The following is a 19,113-nucleotide window of genomic DNA, read 5'->3' as shown; positions in this document are numbered from 1 at the left end:
ATTATTTCTGTTATACAATTTGAATATCGGGAATCTTTACTTTCAACTGTCGAATTGTTTTGAAAATTACTTTCTTTTTACAACATATCAGATTTGACTATTTAAAATCGATAAAAATATTAAAATTTTTAGAATTTTATCAACAAACTTATGTGTAATTCTGTTAAATAATTTTATATGCTAAACTAATTATATTCCAAAAATATAATGGAAATGATTTAAAGTGGACAATCAAAACTGTTCTGTCAAAATTGTTTATCCGATGATGTTCGTTTGTTTTTTTTAATAATCTGATTTTCTCATTCAACACTTTAAATACTAATTCGCTAATACCATTTATGTTTTGATGAATTAGTATGACTTACTATTCATTTTGTATACTTATCTTGTAAGAAAGTGGTTGAAAAATCATTAAATATTTAAACAAATGTAAAATTATGAAAGTTATGCAATATTATTGACTTTTTAGAGTTGTGCTAATTTAATTGCAATATTTACTTTTTCCCGCTTTATTGCTTTTTAATCCGAGGTACGATAATTACATTTTGACTTCACTAGCATTGAATTTAAAATATAAATTCCATTTTATCTAAACAGAATTTTTTATCTATTCTTTATATTTTTGTATTTTTTAGAAGGAAATGTCATCGCTTTGTTTTTTTCGGTAATTAGCATACTCCCTGCACCTTCTTATTTTTCCTCTTATTAAATAGTCAGAAGAATCCAAACATTGTTTTAAAATTTCATATATTAACTTCAGTAAGGTTATTTAGTTTATACAATGACTATACGGATTAAAGATATAACTATGTGGTCTTTATCCTTAATTATTAATGAGCATAATATGAACAGATAATATCTTAGAAAGTAGAATAGATTTCTGCATAGATACAAATATACGTATATATATACAATATATATGTATATATGTATATGTTCTAATATATGCACGTATTTTATACGTTGCCCTCCTGTAAAATAATACTTACAATACTGCCAGCATAATGATTACTTATCACGTAATCATATTTAAGTAGCAAAGATGTTTCGTTAGTGATACCGGAAAACGTAGTCGAACCTTAAAGGAATGTAAATTAAAGCTCGATCACGCATTACGAAAAGGAAATGGTGACAGAGATAATGAAGAACATTTAAAACAAAAAATGAAATACTAATTAAAGAATTGTGAAATAAAAAATCATTTAATCAATGTCCTATTCCCTCAACAACAACGACGAACCGTCCGAATTTTGTTTCCATTGTAGATTGTAATTTATATACATTAAATTTGTTTCGTATATTTCTCAAAATATACACGTTTATCTATACCGAGATAGTTACTTTAAATTTAATCACGAGTCGATTTCTGTTGATCGTGCCATAATTAATGATCCGTCACAAGTTACACATTTGTTCTGCTGCTGCGTGTATTATTTTTGCACAGACAGAAACTGCAATATTATCGCGCTCTTATCACTAGGAACAAGTAATAAAATTATAGTGCTATGTATACATATATGCAGAACGCATTAAAATAGCCAATTCTAATTGAACAACAGGTGGCGGGAGATTTTGTTTGTTTTGCTTGTATTTTTTTTCTTTTTTTTTTTTCTTGTTTTTGTCTCCTTCCTCCTATCCCTTTCTCGCGTATGCATACATGCAGACGCGTATAACGATACATTGTCACACACATAGCACATTCGTACACGGACATACACGCGTATACGCATTCGCAAAAATAAATCTCTAAAATAGTTCGTGCGTGTGAATTTTATTCTCTCGTTTTTCTTTCCCCATGTTATCTCCTTTCCTTTTATTTTCACTTCATTTTTACAATCTTTTTTTTTTTTTAAACTTGAAGCTTTTTGTCGTTCGAAAACTACTGAACTAAAATAACAATCAGTTCAGTCGTTCAAATCGGCAAGCGGGCTCCATTCTTTCCCTTGCTTGTTACGAGAAGGTTAAAAGAACCTTTGTTTTACGGAAATTAACATGTTAAAGCGATTATAACAAAGGTCATCGGACTGTAACTTCTGAGATAAACAAATTAATTCAATAGCTTAATAACAATTACAAAATTCTATATTCGAAGTTCATCATAAATAATTGTTTCTCCAATTGTTTTCATGGAAATATATGTGCAAATATCTTATAATTTAATTATAGTTTTTTAAATCTCATTATTTTATTATAATAGTAAGTCAAATTTAATAGATAGAATCATTATAAGTATGATTTAATTTTACATTTATAAATGTAGTTTTATGGAAATTTTTGGTAATTATTTTAGTCAGTTTATATTCATGAAAGTTGCAATAAAGTATACAAAGTTACAATAGGATCATAAGTAGGAAGCAATTTTAATATACTCTTGTCGTTAAAAAATCCACAAAACATTATAAAAAGCCACAAAAGAAGTGGTTATATTGTATTACAATGTGAGTTATCCTCTTTAAATAATATTTACACATTGCATACTGGTTTTACTGTTCTCCATATAATTCCATTATTCATACTTAAAGCGAAAAAAAAACGTTATTATCTAAAAACACATTATGTTCATTAAAATTAATGAACTGTTTGAATAATTACTTTAACCAGACGTTTTTTCTTTCATCAATTTTTTCCGGTGACCTTTGCTACTCGAACTATTAATTGCTCCAGTTTTTCTGCCAACATATTAAGACGTATCTCAAAATGAGTCTTCTCTATAATTATTAGATCATTAGGCGATCTATGACAGCGCGTAATGAACATTCGAAAACTTTTCGTCGGGATCACGAAGAGTATTATGCGCATCATCGTATAATATGAAATGTGTTCTTGCAATTAGCTATTATGCCGAACATATGTTTCTCTTATTTCATAGTTACATACAATGAACCATTGTTACTACCTGAATGCAGATCTTAAAGTGTGTAGAACATCAGCATGATAGATCATGATCTACACATCTGAAAAACTTAAAAATAAACGTTCTATGCGTGTCTACTTCTCCTTCAATTACGTAAATCTGAATAAAATTGTAGGTTATCACCTAAAACGGACTTATGCGCTCCTGTACAGTAAAGTTTAACTGGAATCATTTAATGAATTCTAGTTTTTTAAACGCACTCGGACCAATACCTAATTCCGCAATCCACGCGATCACAGTTATGGGTTCTAGACTCAAGCGAGAGCTATAAATTGAAAATAGATCGCTTATTTTTTCTTATGTTAAATTTCAAAGTTTATACTTTTTTACTAAAACGAAAGCGTTCATCAACTTCTTTTGATAAATTCAAGAAAAAAAAAAAATGAATATATAATTAACTTTTGTTGATGGTTTAAAAATACTACCGTAGGATTAGTAGTGTAAGATTCTATTCTACTCTAATTAGAACTATGTATCATCGATTTATACCGAGTATTTCACAATAAGTATCTGAAAAGTGGAAAATTAAGTTGCCATTAATTGTCACTGTAATATGAATCTTAATACTGCTAAGCAAGTATAATTTATTCAGACTTTAGTAGTATCACTGGATGATTCAACCAATCACGTAAACAGTTATGTTCTTATGTAGATAATTATGTTTTTTGCCTCGTAGTGCCAAAAATTTAATCTGAATTGAGAGTTCAGACGAAAGCCTAGTTATGTTATTAATTTAATTTGGATATTAAGTTACTAATATAAAGCACAAATTTCTTGTCTGGTTAGAATAGGAGCAACTGCAACAAAGATTACTAAAGCAACTAGTTTACTGCATTCAAGAAGTAATATCGAAATAGATTCTGAAGTTCTAAATACATTGTAGAACCTAGAAATTAGATAATAGCCCAAGTTACATTAAATCTAAAAGTTATAACATGTGTATTGTAATTGGGCTATTGCATCAGAGTATATTTGTATAGCAGCAACAGTAAAAGTTTTGATTTTTGTAAGTTTTCTAGTAAATCCTTAATATCTATATATTTTTACTATTATAATATTTCTATATGTTTGCAACAGTTATCTACATAAGTGTAACAATGTACTAATGCAAGATTGAATCCCTCATCTAAGTTGACGTTGAAAATATGGCATTCATTGTAATTTGAAGTCAGATTAAGTATAGTTGAGGGAGTGTCCCTTAGTTTTATTCAGATCAATTACGAAGGAGCTATAATTATTAGGAGTGTGCAGGATTTCAATTGAGGCAGGAATTTTTTTCAGGATCAAGATGGACTCTGGAAAATGTTTGAGGTCCCACATACCCCTAATAATTATACGTAAGTTTTTTTATATAACATTTGCGTATGTTGCTAAGGTATGCATTACAGATAATTTCAATGGTTCAGAATATATGGCTATGAAATGGGAAAAAGATGTATTGGGCACAATAGCTTACAAAAATCCATATAGAGCACTTAAAAATTACTTTACCTTTGAGCTGCGTATGGCGGAGACTTATGCTAAAGACCACTACTCAAAAATGTGTTGATGTATGAACTCGTTATTTATAAGCATAGTTAAGGTTATACAGCAAAGACGGATATCGCACAATTGTGCCACAAGAAACAGTAGTTGAACTTATGTAAACACTATTGTCCATTAAAGCTGATCTTTCATAACGAAGGTATCGAGATGCTCCACGAAATGATGGACAGCAGCACAAGAACACAGAACACTAGAATTCCGCTAATTATCGCATTTAACCGAATAACTGGAACACGAGTGCTACTTCAGGCATCAATGTCACCGATAGCATTGAGGTAAAGTCTGATGAAGCACATTCTTGGTTCTAACTAACGAACCACAATATTTTCTTCTCGAATAACAGAGTGTGGGCAGCTCTGCAGGTCATTCGTCGTACGCAGCACACGAGGATTCGTACATCCGAAAACGTAATAAGCTTTTTTTCGTTTAAAATCGATCCGTTTACGAGACGGAGCGACTGGACTAGTCTTGCAGACTAGCTTGCGGTATGCGCAAGCGCAATGGGCCCAGTGACCCTGGACCTGTTCGGGTTCCGGTCCAATTTAAAAATGCCCCCTTTTTCTATCACCTATGTTTTCGAGCAACGTTTACGTTCGTAACGATTTCTTGCATGAAAATTCGTTAATACGTTTAATACTTACTTATCTACTTCTCGATAATAAAAATTTGATTATTATATGATCAATCGCGTAAAAATAAAGTTCACACGTAAAGAAAAAAGAAAAGAGAAAAAAAAAAATTAAATATTATGAAACAGCAAGGACAATACTGTACAAAGAGTAAAGAATTCTTACATTAAATGTAACCAAAATAATAAAAGTTTTTCTTTGAAAAGTTTTCTAGGGAATTTTTTAAAACATATACTGCTTTGTGATCGTAATGTTTGTATACGGGACACTATCGGACCGGGTCCCGACGCACGTATCTGGACGACACGGTAATATTTGCATAATGGCCCAAGGCTTCACTGAGCTTGTGCACTAGGATCGCACTGCAACAGTCGCACAATAGAAGGGTCATTCTTTGCACCCTCTATAAATTCGTCGAGTGACAATTTGCCATCCTTATTTTTGTCCATCTGCAGGAATATCTTATCGGTTCTTTTTTCGGGTGTAGATTCGTCTTCTGGCATTTTCATCACGGAACCTACCATTTTGTAGATTGCCTAGAAATAGGAAAATCGCATAAAAAGGCTCCACTTAAGAAACTTGTATTTTGATTATTCTGTTTCTTTGTAGCAGGAATTGGGGACTGTACCTAATGATATATACTATTAAAAGCAGAATTTAATCAACGAGGAATATGTATATATATGCAGTGGTGGATCTAGAAAAGCTAAGGGGAAACGAAAAAAAAAGTATAAGAAGAATTCGAGTCCTAGAAATTATAAACAGAAATAGAAATATTACAGTTTCGATAATTATTCAACATAAAGAAATCTCTAAATGCGAGTAAAATTCTGATAATAAATTTTTGTTAATTGATTAAAGGGTGTGGAGTAGGGATCAAGTTTATACAGGGTGTTCGGCCACCTCTAGCAAAAATTTTAATGAGCGATAGTAGAGGCCAAAATAAGACGAAAATCAAGAATACTAATTTGTTGATGGAAGCTTCGTTAAAAAGTTATTAACAATTAAATTCAAAAATTTCAAATCGTTCTGGAAAAATTATTTTCGGTTGCGGGGGTCAACTACAATCACTTTTGGTGAGTACACAAACCTCCGAAATCCTATCTACTTTCGAGAAAAAAAATCGAGTAGGTGCTGAAATTTTTCGGCGAAAAAAAATTTTTCAAATCGTTTTAAAAAAATTATTTTCGGTTGCGGGGATCAATTACAATCATTTTTTATCATTACACATACCTCCGAAATCGTACGCACTTTTGAGAAAAAAATTCCTTACTGAAAATAAAATTAGGTGCCTAAATTTTTCAACGCAGAAAAAAAATTGCAAATCGTTGTGGAAAAATTATTTTCGGTTGCGGGGGTCAATTACAATCAGTTTTTGCCATTAGACATACCCACGAAATCCTGCCCACTTTCGAGAAAAAAAATAGAGAAGGTGTGAAATTATTCGAGAAAATTAAAAAATTGCAAATCGTTGTGGAAAAATTATTTTCGGTTGTAGGGTTCAATTACAGTCATTTTTGGTGAATAGACATATCCCCGAAATCTTGCGCATTTTCGAGAAAAAAATTCAGTAAGAGCGGCACTTTAAACGTTAATAACTTTTTAACGAAGCTTCCACCAACAAATTAGTATTCTTGATTTTTGTCTTATTTTGGCCTCTACTATCGCTCATTAAAATTTTTGCTAGAGGTGGCCGAACACCCTGTGTAGTTCCCCTTATATCCGCTACTGTGCATGCATATGATTCTGGCGCATGATCTAGGGTAAAAGTGTAAAATTGAAATGTTTTACACGTACTGTCACGATTTCCATCATTTCTTGTCGCGAAATATAGCCGTTACCATCGAGGTCATACATGCTGAAGGCCCATTTCAATTTCTGCTCCAATTTGCCGTGTGATGTTACGCTCAGAGCGCACAAAAACTCTCGGAAATCAATTGTTCCATCGCCGTTAGCGTCGAACGTCCTGAACACGTGTTCTGCAAACTATGCATCGTACGTGAAAAAATGCGTTAAAATATTTGAAATGGTCTTAACGTTTAACGTGGACAGTTTGAATAGTATACAACTGATTAAATTAAGATCGCTAAGTTCGTTCGAGAGGGTGGTAGGTGAGAATTTTAACTGAACGTAATCGACGTGTCGCTAATAAGATTATTTTTGTTCTATATAAAATAATTTCATAATTTTTGTCCTACCTTTGAAGCGTCACCATAGGGGAAAAAGTTTCCATATATTTTCTTAAATTCTTCTACGCTGAGATGCCCACTCGGGCAGTCCTTCAGAAAGCCTTTGTACCATTCTTGAATTTCAGCATCTTTAAAAAAAAACACATACACACGTTGTTATTTATCGAGATCGCTACATATTAAATTGCACTTATTTCATGATTAAAATGTTTCGTTTTATTTAACGACTAACGAATAAAGTGAAACCGAAATTGGACGAAAGTTGGGAATGAAACTCGCCTGAAAATTCAGTATTTTGTTTGAGGTCCTCCAGTACTTCCGGCTTTAGTTTGCTGTTCTGTTTCCCCATGGTCGTTCGTCGCTCCTTTCAGAATTTCGGGCTTTCGACGGCGAGTCTCGACCGCTAATTAGCAAATTATTAAATGCTAACTAGTCTACTATTCTACCGGTGCCGCTTAGAAAAACACAGTTTGTTGGTGGTATATTCGCCACCAGACACGTCTGGAAAAGAAAAAATAAGTAACTACATACGGACGACCACAAAATCATCGATCAAAATAATTTGACGGAAACCGGGATTTTTACGGTTTCATTTTTTCTAAATTTCGCATGAACATTGCAACGAAATTTCAGGGATTTTGAGGGGTTTTGTTTTCAAAATAAAGAATTGTTACGGACAAAAGAATACCATTTTTCAGGTACTGAATTTTGGTCCAGGATTATATGTTTTTACTTTTTCAAGAAATATAAAGATTTTATTATTTTCTACGACACAAGTGCATCGTTTTCTTGTATATACAATTTGTTTTAAAATGCTGGCATAAGTTGAAAATTCCTCGAGCCTAAAAAAATCGAGTTCTCTATCGATCAAAAACTTGAGTTTTCGTTTTCAAAACGTGGACAAACAATTAACATTTCGTACACACACTCACACTCGAAAGACAATTATTGATGATACTATTTTTACTGATTTAAGATCATAAAATATTGTTTTGCACACCAAACTACTTTTACTTTTATGAAATTTGAGAGAATTCATTTTTAATTTAATTGATAGTCTCGTTTTTAAATTTACTTGGAGAATTGTATTTGTAAAACAATTTTTATTTCATTAAAAAGACTCGATGTGACGAGAATAGATTAAAGTAAATATTCCACAAGAAAGGTACATTTTTGTTTTCGAGATATTATTAATTCTTTCATTCAGTAAAAATTTAAAAGTGTATAGCATAGTAAATAGACTGAATACAAAATGGGGATTGTCAATTGTCTTGAAAACGGGGTAGCGATTTTTATTTTAGCTCAATATACATATTTTCCTATAACGAAAAAAGAAATGTTAAAAAGACTACAATTTAATATTTTACACGTCTCATACAAACACAGTTTTATTTATACTATTTCTAAAAATATATAAGATAACTTTACGTCAAATAATTTTCCTTCTTAATAAATTTAGCGTTTCATTTTTAAAGTAATTTATAATCTTTTCATATACTTAAAAAAATTGTTTCTGATCGGTTAATAAAATTATTAGCCACAAATGGATTGACCAAGTATTTGCAGAAATTTGCATTTCACAAATTCAGTTTGTTTTAACTATCGATCTTAGAACCAAAACAAATAAGATTTTCCCATTGCTTTCGTCGAGATCTACGATTAGAAGTCGATTCGACGATTTTGAAAATTGTAATGTTTATCGTTATTTTGATTAAAAACTGGAACTTTAGAACATATTTCCATTCATCGTGCCTTACATCGTAAACTCGATTTCATCCAGCAAGGCTCATCTCAATCTTCGCCTCTGCATGTAATGTTAATTGCTTTATGCATATTCAGAAAACGAAGCGTCAAGTTGTAAAATGATAGGGCACTTTCCGTCTTCTTTTGGTACAAGGATATATATATTTTTCAGCTTACCCCAATGTTTCCAAATATTTTATAAATTTGTAATTATTAACAACGTGAACAACTCGCGTAAAAATTGATGGAATTCGGGGGAATTGTTTGATAAGTATAATCCTTCTGTGGTTTATAAGAGCATTTACAATTCCAGAACACAAACACACACATATCCAAAAATTTAAGAATGTATATATATTTCTACTTAAAAGTTTCAGGACATAATATATATTTCTATGTTCTGGAGTCATTATTCATTTAAATAGAAGGCAAATTATACCTTCAACCTATATGATATTTATGCGGAGCAAATAAACAAGGTACATTAATTATTTGTATGATTCACGTTGGATACGTTTCACATGTTTCAAGTACATTGTGCTTTTTCGAAACTATATCCTGTACTTTCCTAGGTACATAAATATTTCCACTTTTCTTAAAAGAAATTTGACTTTTAATTTCAAAATAGAATAGTTTTACGACACACGTTTTTAAAAAATTCGTGATATTTTTTTTTTATATATATGTTTAAATTGTTTAGACTCCATATACAAAAACAGAGGGAGATATCAAGACGTGGACAAGAGACAAGGACAGATATGGAAGGAAAGGGTTGAGACCTGTTTACAGTCGTTCGATGAACACTAAAGTAATAACCGTAAAAGATGTTTGCCTTGAATGTTCAGCGAATATTACGAATACAATCAATGCAAATTCCCGTTAATATCACCGCTTTGCAATTTTAACTTCCGTGAGCCCGTTTCGTCCGTTCTTTTTTTCGCGTTGAGCATCACTAAAAATAAAACAACTACTTCTACGTGTGTAATCTCTAGAGGATCGGGGGTTAGCGTAATAAGACCGAATTAGCTTACCGTAAAGTCAACACTTATACGTTTACAGTCATACACATTCACACCACTGTAACAGAAGAAACAAAAGGTTAATGTGATTTCGGGTAACGATGAGAAAGAGAGAGAGAAAAAAAAACAGAAAAAGAGATTAAATAGGAACGCAAAGACTGACAATGACAATGTAACAATAATAGTAATAACGATTACTACACAACAACGGCAATACATTTAGAGCATACTGAGATTTATTATAATAATAATATTAGTAATGATGATAAATGCAGGTTTCTTCGGTCTTTTGTCGTGTATAACCCACGAACAAAATATGAGTCTATTTTGATTGCTTAATCGGAATATTATAAGTGCCGCGATAATGTACTACGTACGTATTATTATTAGTTCGCGTTCGTGCTTACGGGCAGAGTCCACGCTTTCATAGATCTCCTTTTTAGATACAAAATTCCATCGAGTTATTCCGGAAGCATTTCTGTGGGGGCTGCAAATTTCATCTCGCACTCTCAAAACTGCACCAGACAAATTTAAATTGTGAATTCGTAAATCATAGGTAATTTGATTTCATTATTTAAGTAATAATTAACATTGTGGTTTATCTTTAGCAAAATCTATTTTTCTCTTTCACCAGAATCGAAAGTGACAATTTTCTAAGTTCAAGGGGTATTCTCATTTGGAGTATTTCTGTATCGTTTTGCTAAAAGGAAAATTTGAAACTCAAACATTTATCGAAGAGACCTAATGATCGTGGTTCATGAGATAATCAAGGCAACCGATCCAACGAGAAGGAGCCCCATTTACACAGTTTATCTCGACCGCCTAGACTCGCTAATGCCAGTTACTTCTCCCTCCAACTTCATTCGCCGCTAAGTGATCCCTTTTACTCGCCCACGCAATGCAACCCGACGATTCCACGCAATAATCGAGGTTCTATTGTATCGATGCTATTGTATCGACCCACATTCTGTTGAAAACACGAACAGCGAGAGTTGACAGTGTGGGTCAAGGAAATTCTGAAAGACTGATCGATCATAAATACTTAAAACTTGATTTTCTAGAAACAAATAACACCTCGAAACATAATTAAATCTTCAACAGCCACAGAAACTCATATTCCCATAAATAAAACTTAATAACTAATTTTTTAGTGCCAGCACTCACAATATTTCCATCGAACGAGAACTTAGGGATCCAACTGTGTAAGCCATGCAGTCTCACTGAATTCATATTTTCAAAATTAAAAAAACACCAAAGCGTGTCGACTGTACTGTACAATTTTACATTAAAATTTCAAATCGTTCGCGCAAAAAATACCCGAACACCAATTGCTACGCCAATGAGAATACTCCCTTATCGCTGATACAATTGTTATTATTAAACTGCGGATGTTTATGCATTTATGGGAAACTACATAATGCACTCTAATATGCAAAAATGTAAGAAATACGTAAGATACGAATTGTTATATTTAGGGGTTGAGACAACCCTCTTCGAAGCTCCCATTTTCATCAATTCTAGTAATAAAAATATAAATTTGACTAAAGATCCGCAGTCTAGTCGTTATATTATTGCACGACGATGATTACAAATTGCTTTACCGATTAGAAATTAACGATAACGTTGTCATCCCTTGCACTTGAGAGTACGGTAGGAAACTCGTGTCGCCGATAGACAACGGAATTCGAAACTGATACACGAATGGCGTCGGACAATGCTCGTAAGGCGCGTTCCGCGTATGCATACAATTTGCATTTATTTTATACCCGGCTTGCAGCGTAACGTTCAGTTTCATGTATATTTCGGTGCTCATCGTGTACAGTGTAAAGGAGCGAGACGCGATATTTATATACGTACGCGCGTCACGAGATACGCGTGGATTAACATAAATTAATTCACCCAACATGCTCGCTAGCCGGAGATGAATGACGTTCGCCAACGTCTTTGTCACGTTGCCGCGGTTTTTGATTGCCAAATTTTCGAGGTACCGTATTTCGCAAGCGAAAATATCGATTTAACAATAGTCGTGATTAATCGTTGGACCGTGAATACGTTCGCCGTTCCTTTTGAAATATGACTTGTTATTTCGCCATACGTATCCGGGCTTATTCGATGGATAATGGAAGCAATTAATCATAATTTCGAACCTATGCGACGGGTACAACGTATCTCCGTATATTTTGGAACTCTTCTTTTTTCCTTTTTTTTTTTTCAAATTTTTTTTTTTTTTATTTATTTATATTTCGGTCCAAGGATTAAAACGGTCGATCATAAATTCGTACGACGAACGCGAGTTATTTTTACGTTCGCGTTATTTGCCGTGATTTCGCAGAAAAAAACGGGTTATCTTGATTAACATTTCGCTTAAGTCGGCTGCTCGTTGCAAATTAGCTTGTGCGGCGAAACTTGTTTTCATTTCGAAAAGTTGACAGTCTCGTTGAATAGAATACGAAAAAACGAAGCGTTGCTAAAAATTTGTATTACAAACGTCTATTAAAATGCACAACGTCTTAATGTATCCCAAATTGTTATTGCTGCTTAAGCTTGCGTGCAACCGAGCCAGATAAACTTATTAAAAATGTTCTCTGTACATGTACACGTTTTCAATAATTCAAATGTTTAAAAAATATCCTCGAACATTTCAATAATCATCAATGTGCGCGTTTCTCCGTTTACTTTGTACATTCTAATGCATCGTACGAAATTTGAATCAATAACGCACGCATATGTCAACGATTTATAAAATTCAATCACTGTTCGATAACTGCGACCACAACGCATGGAAATAATTTGAAATACAGGAGAATTCAAATTCAACAACGTTCTTCTTAAAAAGAATACGCAAAGTTTTCTTAATTATTATTTGTAAAAAATACAATTTGTATTCCATTCATTTCTCTCTAATTCGTCGAAAGCGTTTGGAAGATTTAGACGACGAGGGTGGTAAATGAATTTAACAAGCTTTGGAATGTTTAAAATCTTTTTTTTTTCGAAAATGGAATACGCTTGTACTTCGTACAATGTTATTATAAGACGATGCACGTACCGCGAGTTCATTAAACGATCAACGTATCGCTCTTCGAACTATCTTAATCTTTGTCGTCCTTAAAAAACGTACAATATTCGAGCAGTATCGTGACGCGCGTTGCTTAAATTACGTACATATCCTTAAACGCTAATAAACAAAAGTAGTAATACGTCGGTAAACATACACTTGTCATCTCCTTTTATTCGTCATACAGTATTTGATGGGGGTTTCGGTGCATATATAATTTTTTTTTTAATTCCTAATCTCCCGAGTGGAGTCGACGCCGCTGGAAAGTACGAAGAAGTACTTTACATTAATACGTGCGCAAATGTGCTAGGTTTTTGCGAGGGAGAGCTCTTGAAAGTTTTGCTGCTAAACTACACGGAATTTTTCAATCGACGAGATAACGAGGCCGTAAATTACATAGTCCATTAGTTTTTAGTTCTTCATTCGACGATATTACTGCTGTATACATTTTTAGTGATCTTTTTTTTTCCCCCATCGAAATTGAATCTGTTCGCCATGCCTTATTTTTCTTGCTGTTTGGAAACTAAACCAGGGACGTAACGTGACAAACAATTACCGCGTTTCGGTTGAGGTAGACGAGAAACGATAGAGGATGGACAAATTTATTCATGGAAAATATTGATACACCGTAAAAACAAAATAAACACGTCCAGTTTCTGTTGGAACAATTAAGGCGTCGATGTGACAATTAACGCGTGGGTCTCGATAGCAGGGGAATCATTCGAGAGGAAGATAAAGATATTCTGTCGGCGAACATTAAACAGATATTCCGCAAAGAATATTTTTAGAGAAGATTAAAAGATGCCAAACGCAACGTTACGTAATTAAGCAGATACGTTTCAACCACGTGGCCTAAATAGCGAAGAAGTCTAACGAGGAGTCTCTCGACAGTAAACAATTTCGATCAGAGCATAATATCAGACTAATACGGTTAGACTTTTAAAGATCGTTGGTTCGTGGTAGAGAGTCGGTGAAAATTTTACACTTTCGAAAGAAATATCTAAGAATTTACTTTGTAGACGTTTACGAGAGCGAGTTTTTGATGTATTATTCCTTTACGTTCGCGAATTACAGCGGTGCCTCAAAAGACAGGCACCTTTTTCCTGTCAGGGGGCTGAGACTCAGCTTCGTACTTGGCGTTTGACGATGAGAACGAACGGGATATTAATGAGAGCGAGCGACCCTCGCGGCGTATTCGTGAAATTTTATTCAGCGAAAATGAAAATTTATTAAAGTAAAATTTTTTATACTTCAGATTGTACTCCTACGAAAGTATTGTCAACGCGTTGGCCAAGTTTCGCCGATTAAAACGAGTCCAAACACGGCCATATTCGAAGCATGTTTACTTATACGCAATTTTTAATTTTATAGTGGGTACGCCAATGCGTGCAATTGAAAATGATCAGAATACAGTCGTGTTTGGACTCATTTTTCTCGGGGAAGCCTCGCCAATCCATTGGTAATATTGTCACGAAGATATAATTAAATATATAAACATTTCAAGTTTAATGAAATACCAAATGATATATATCGATGGGTCGCTCGAACAGAGTGAACAGAACAAATAGTAGGGATAACTTCGTTCATCTTTAGTGAAATTTGTTTATACATCTGTAACGCGTTCGATACAGACGCAATATGGCGCGTAGTTAGGGTCAAAAGCCGTTCAAGAGATTTTTATCCGTGGACAAGCACTGTCTTAACGCGCGATAAGAATTTACGATTCGGGGGAAGAGGGGAGGGGGAGAGTAGAATGAGTGGCGTAGAAAAATATGAAATTGCATAAATTGCAGGAATAGCGTAAGTAGTTCGATTTCTCACTTGCACAGTAATTATTTTTACCGTTTTTTTTTACCTTGTTTCGTCAAATTTTTGGTTCGAATTGACTTTTACCTTCACATGGTGCTCGCAGCAGGTTCTATAAAGAACAGTAATGTTATTTTATCGCGTGAAGCTACGCGCGAACAATAAGAATACCTATCGGAGAGCGTCTGGGGGACTTTATTCGTTGAATCCGGTTATCATTACAATAGCTTTTACGTATCACGGTAGGTTGATTGTGACTATTGCAATTATTGCAAGACGCAAATGTATTTAGTTCTTTTTCTTCTTTTTTTCTTTTTTAAATATAAAAACAATTATTGCAGACTTTGCACCGTTTTGCCATTGCTGACGTTATGTTGAATCCAACGAGGTATAAATATTTTCGATAAAATACAGATGAGACGGGGTGACTTTGTCCGATTTTTGAAATGATTTTACGATTAACTATCGTCGTTATTAAAAGAATAAAAGAAGTATATTTTAAAAATGAAATGAGTCATAATTTGTATTTTATTCGCGGTGTATTAAGATATAGTGTGCAATGAGAATGTTCCTGCGCGGTACCATTACTGTTGGCCTAGCAAAAGGATGAGTAATGTCTCTGGGTCGCGCCACAGCGACATTTTAAAACAACAGAACCGCCTGGCCTCGACCTAGACCGACTTTATTTATTAGTTTCGTGTTTGCGAGACGAAATGGAGCGCCTACCAATAGACGACGCTCTTTTTAAATTTCAGGTTACTTTTAATAACGCTGCAGGGAGCCTCGACGCGCGTGATTGGATATTTATTTTTTCAACGGACCAACGACAGACGCCAGTGGCTCGGTGCACCAATAAAAGATACTTTCTGTGAACCTTGTTTAACCGTAGGCGGTGCTAAGGCGGAGTCAAACATTTCGACGAATAAGACTCGCATTCCTTTCAGAATAAAACATTTAAGCTCCACGTTGTATTCGTGCTCAAGATTTGTTTATAGACAACAGTGTTGCTGGAGAATAGTTATTCTTTGTCGAAACTTTATTTGGATTTGCCTTAACAATATTAATGAAAATAATTCTATAAGAATTGTTTTGAATAGACACTTGTATACAAAATAAATTAGAACTTTCTATCGAAACTACTATTTTATGTCCTTGTAAGATATCGAAACATTGTTTTATAATTATAATAGTTCATTCTGATCGATAATTTAACACGAAATAAATAACAGTATCGAAGCAGAAAATTGTAGATCTAACTAGATGAATAAGGGAGACGTTAATTTATAAATTGTGAATCAGCTACAATTCCTGATATTGAAGGCCTCTACATCTTTGAAGCTCCTATACCTTTAGGAAAGATGGTATTTAAAAGGTTAATTTCAGGAAGTTAACTAGGTGAAAAACTTCTTCGACTCTCCTATAGAATCTCTTTCTTCTCCTGTGATAGATATCGTGACGTTGCATGAGACTGGTCAAAGAAAGAGAGGAGGATTTCACTTTCCATCTACTTATAGAATTTTTGCAAAAACTTTGATTTATGTTTCCATCTTTCATCTAAAATTTAAAGTTTCTCTCCTTCAAAAGTTTTTAAAACTCTACCATTATTTTTGGTTCTTTGTTCACGCACACTCAAGAATTAACGACTTACGATAAAGAGAAAAAGCGGACAATGTCACCTCATTTTACACGGTATCGGAAATACTGTATAGAAATATATTTCCCCGAAGCAAATGGAAATTTTGAAGAAAAGTAATTTCGATCTTTCAGGGTAAACTTGATCACGAATTTTCAGAACGATTACTTTGTCCATACAGTAGCAATTGTCAATTTTTTCAATTGAATTCCACGAAAAGCGAACGTTTAAACTTCATCGTTTTGGTCGTTGATATTGAAAGGCGTTCGAAACAAAATTCTCCGTAGAATTGCAGAATTTCGAACGAGTGGCTCACGTCCCTGTGAAAAATGGTGGACACGATTCCACGAGAAAACTCCGTAACATTTTCCTTCTTTGTGTGTGTAACGCGTGCAAGTTTCTTCGTCGATCTCTCGATGGCTACGCGAGATCGCCGTGTAAGGCGAAAAAGATGCTTTCCTGTGACGCGTAATGCACTTTAGGCTCGTTTTTAAGCTTCGTAAAATTCTCTCGTTTACGTTCATCGACTCCTTCAAAAGGAAACTTATTATTTCGATTGTCAATGCTGCACTTTCTATTCGAGAACAAGTCGCGATGCTCTATCTTGCATTCTCCCTCAAAAAGATTTATTGGAAATCGCGCGAAAAAGATTTCGAACCGTGCGTCGGTTCAGCGTGTGAAACGTAGAACGTGGAGAAGTATCTCGGTAGTATGCGTTATGCGCGCCCATGTGACAGTATGTACTCATAAAAAGAACGAATAACAGCGCGAATATGTGTTTTCTCGGTTCCTTCGGTTCGTAATTTTTATTCCCGCGAAGTTTCTTTGCGCATCGAACGGAATGAAAAGGAGGCAGCGCAGTTTCTTTCTCTGATTCTCGTCTTTTTCGTCAAGAATTGCTTCGCGACGTGCAATATTTATGGAAAAACCAACGCATTATGTCGATATTTTTAAAACAACATGACCGATTTACAAAACTGTAGCGAAAAAATATAGGTATTCTTCCTCCTATACATTATATCCAATAATATATACACTTCGTCTTATATAATACATTTAATACGTGTGTGTCGTGTGTGTGTGTGTGTGTACGTGTAATAATAATATCGTGTCAATAAATAGAATACTTTCTCGTTTAAAATTGACTGAAATTATGGGTATGATCGAAGCACGCAATAAGTGAAAAGAAGCGACGTGACGATTATTGCTTCGTTTTGCTTTTCTTCCATCAAAGGGGGAGGCAATGATATGTTCCTAGCCTAATGTATACAACTATACGTAGAACGGGGAGCGTTCCTTTTTCTCGTTTACTTCGATTGCACAGATATTTCCTTCTCGTATCGATATTATCGTTTACAAACCGTTCGAGGGGGTCTCAACGACACAGGACAGTCTAGCAGAGATTTATAAATTCATAAATTCTGAGTACTTCAACGACAATCTTCGCTCTCGAGAAGAGAAAAGAGCTTTTTTCCGCTATATCGACCTAATAGTAATACGCGTTTGGTCGAATGTTATCACTAATACACACCGGGTTTCCTTCTGCAAAGGACGTCGTGACTGACAGTATCTTATAATCAACTTTCCGTTTGTAATCTCGCGAGAGAGGAGAACGTTACTCACTTATTTCTATTTGTTTACTCGAAACGATCGAATTCATTGCTTGGAGCAGACACTCAGGGCGTCTTCGAAGCTTTCCATTGGAAAAATTCTTAAAAAACAACTTTTTATTCGGTGCCCATAGAATATGAATTGGAATCTGAATTATGGAATTGAATATTTCACGATGAACACGAATGAAAATTTAACTGTTTGGTCGAATAAATTATACGTTAGTCATATTCAAATTAAATTTTGTTGAACTTGTAAACAGTGAACTTTGAGAACAGTTCCATTGGATGATATTGCAATGTTAATATCTTTTAATATCACAAGTGAACTATTTAAAATAATATTGTATAATTATAAGATCTTGTTGGCTTTGCAGACGTCTAAATTTCTGTTCCATGCAACGACGAATAATATTCATCAGCTTCGACAACAAAGATGGATGCTTCAGAACGAGATGCAGAAGGAACGAAGCCTAACGAACGTTCATTTCGTTTTCCCATTCCTACGTTTCGTCTTAATTGTATTGTCCATTACCCGCGAACAGACACGTACAATCACTAGATACTCTATCTACAGTAATTTCCATTTACGTTTAAGCTATATTCGTGAGATTAGATGTTGGCCACACAACCGAAAGAACACGTGGATTCGTCGAATGACAGATTAGAGATAAACGAGACCGCCAAAACATCGTTCTAAGACTATAGAGAGTAGCAGAACATTTGCGTGCGTATCGGTAAGTTTATAGCAGAAATTACTAGACGCTGTAAAATTGTTCTTAACGTTCCCGTCTATTTTTGGCGAAAGAAAAAAAAACAACACGAGCGAAGATTACTTTCGCGAACAGACGTCGAGCTACGGGGTACATTCAAAAGGACGATATCGCTGCTAAGTGATCCATCAAACTCGAAAGTTTCGTAATCTCGTCCCCACCGTCGATTTTTATCATTCAAACATGCCTCCTTTACC

At 34.2% G+C, this 19,113-nt stretch overlaps 1 protein-coding gene across 1 annotated transcript; it reads right to left on the bottom strand.

Moving 5' to 3' along the window:
- Nucleotides 1–34: 34 nt before the first annotated feature.
- Nucleotides 35–7,687, bottom strand: LOC122400834 (neurocalcin homolog). The gene is made up of 4 exons (XM_043402509.1): nucleotides 7,557–7,687; nucleotides 7,287–7,405; nucleotides 6,886–7,074; nucleotides 35–5,624 (listed from the first exon to the last, which is right to left on the bottom strand). The coding sequence occupies exons 1-4, from the start codon at nucleotides 7,624–7,626 to the stop codon at nucleotides 5,424–5,426; spliced, it is 579 nt and encodes a 192-aa protein (XP_043258444.1). The 5' UTR covers nucleotides 7,627–7,687; the 3' UTR covers nucleotides 35–5,423.
- Between the last annotated feature and the right edge of the window lie 11,426 nt (nucleotides 7,688–19,113).

Source organism: Colletes gigas, unplaced genomic scaffold, assembly GCF_013123115.1.
Source record: "Colletes gigas isolate AHSC1104 unplaced genomic scaffold, ASM1312311v1 Colletes_gigas_Sc00020, whole genome shotgun sequence".
NCBI lineage: Eukaryota > Metazoa > Arthropoda > Insecta > Hymenoptera > Colletidae > Colletes > Colletes gigas.
This window is presented reverse-complemented; position numbering and strand designations above follow the sequence as displayed.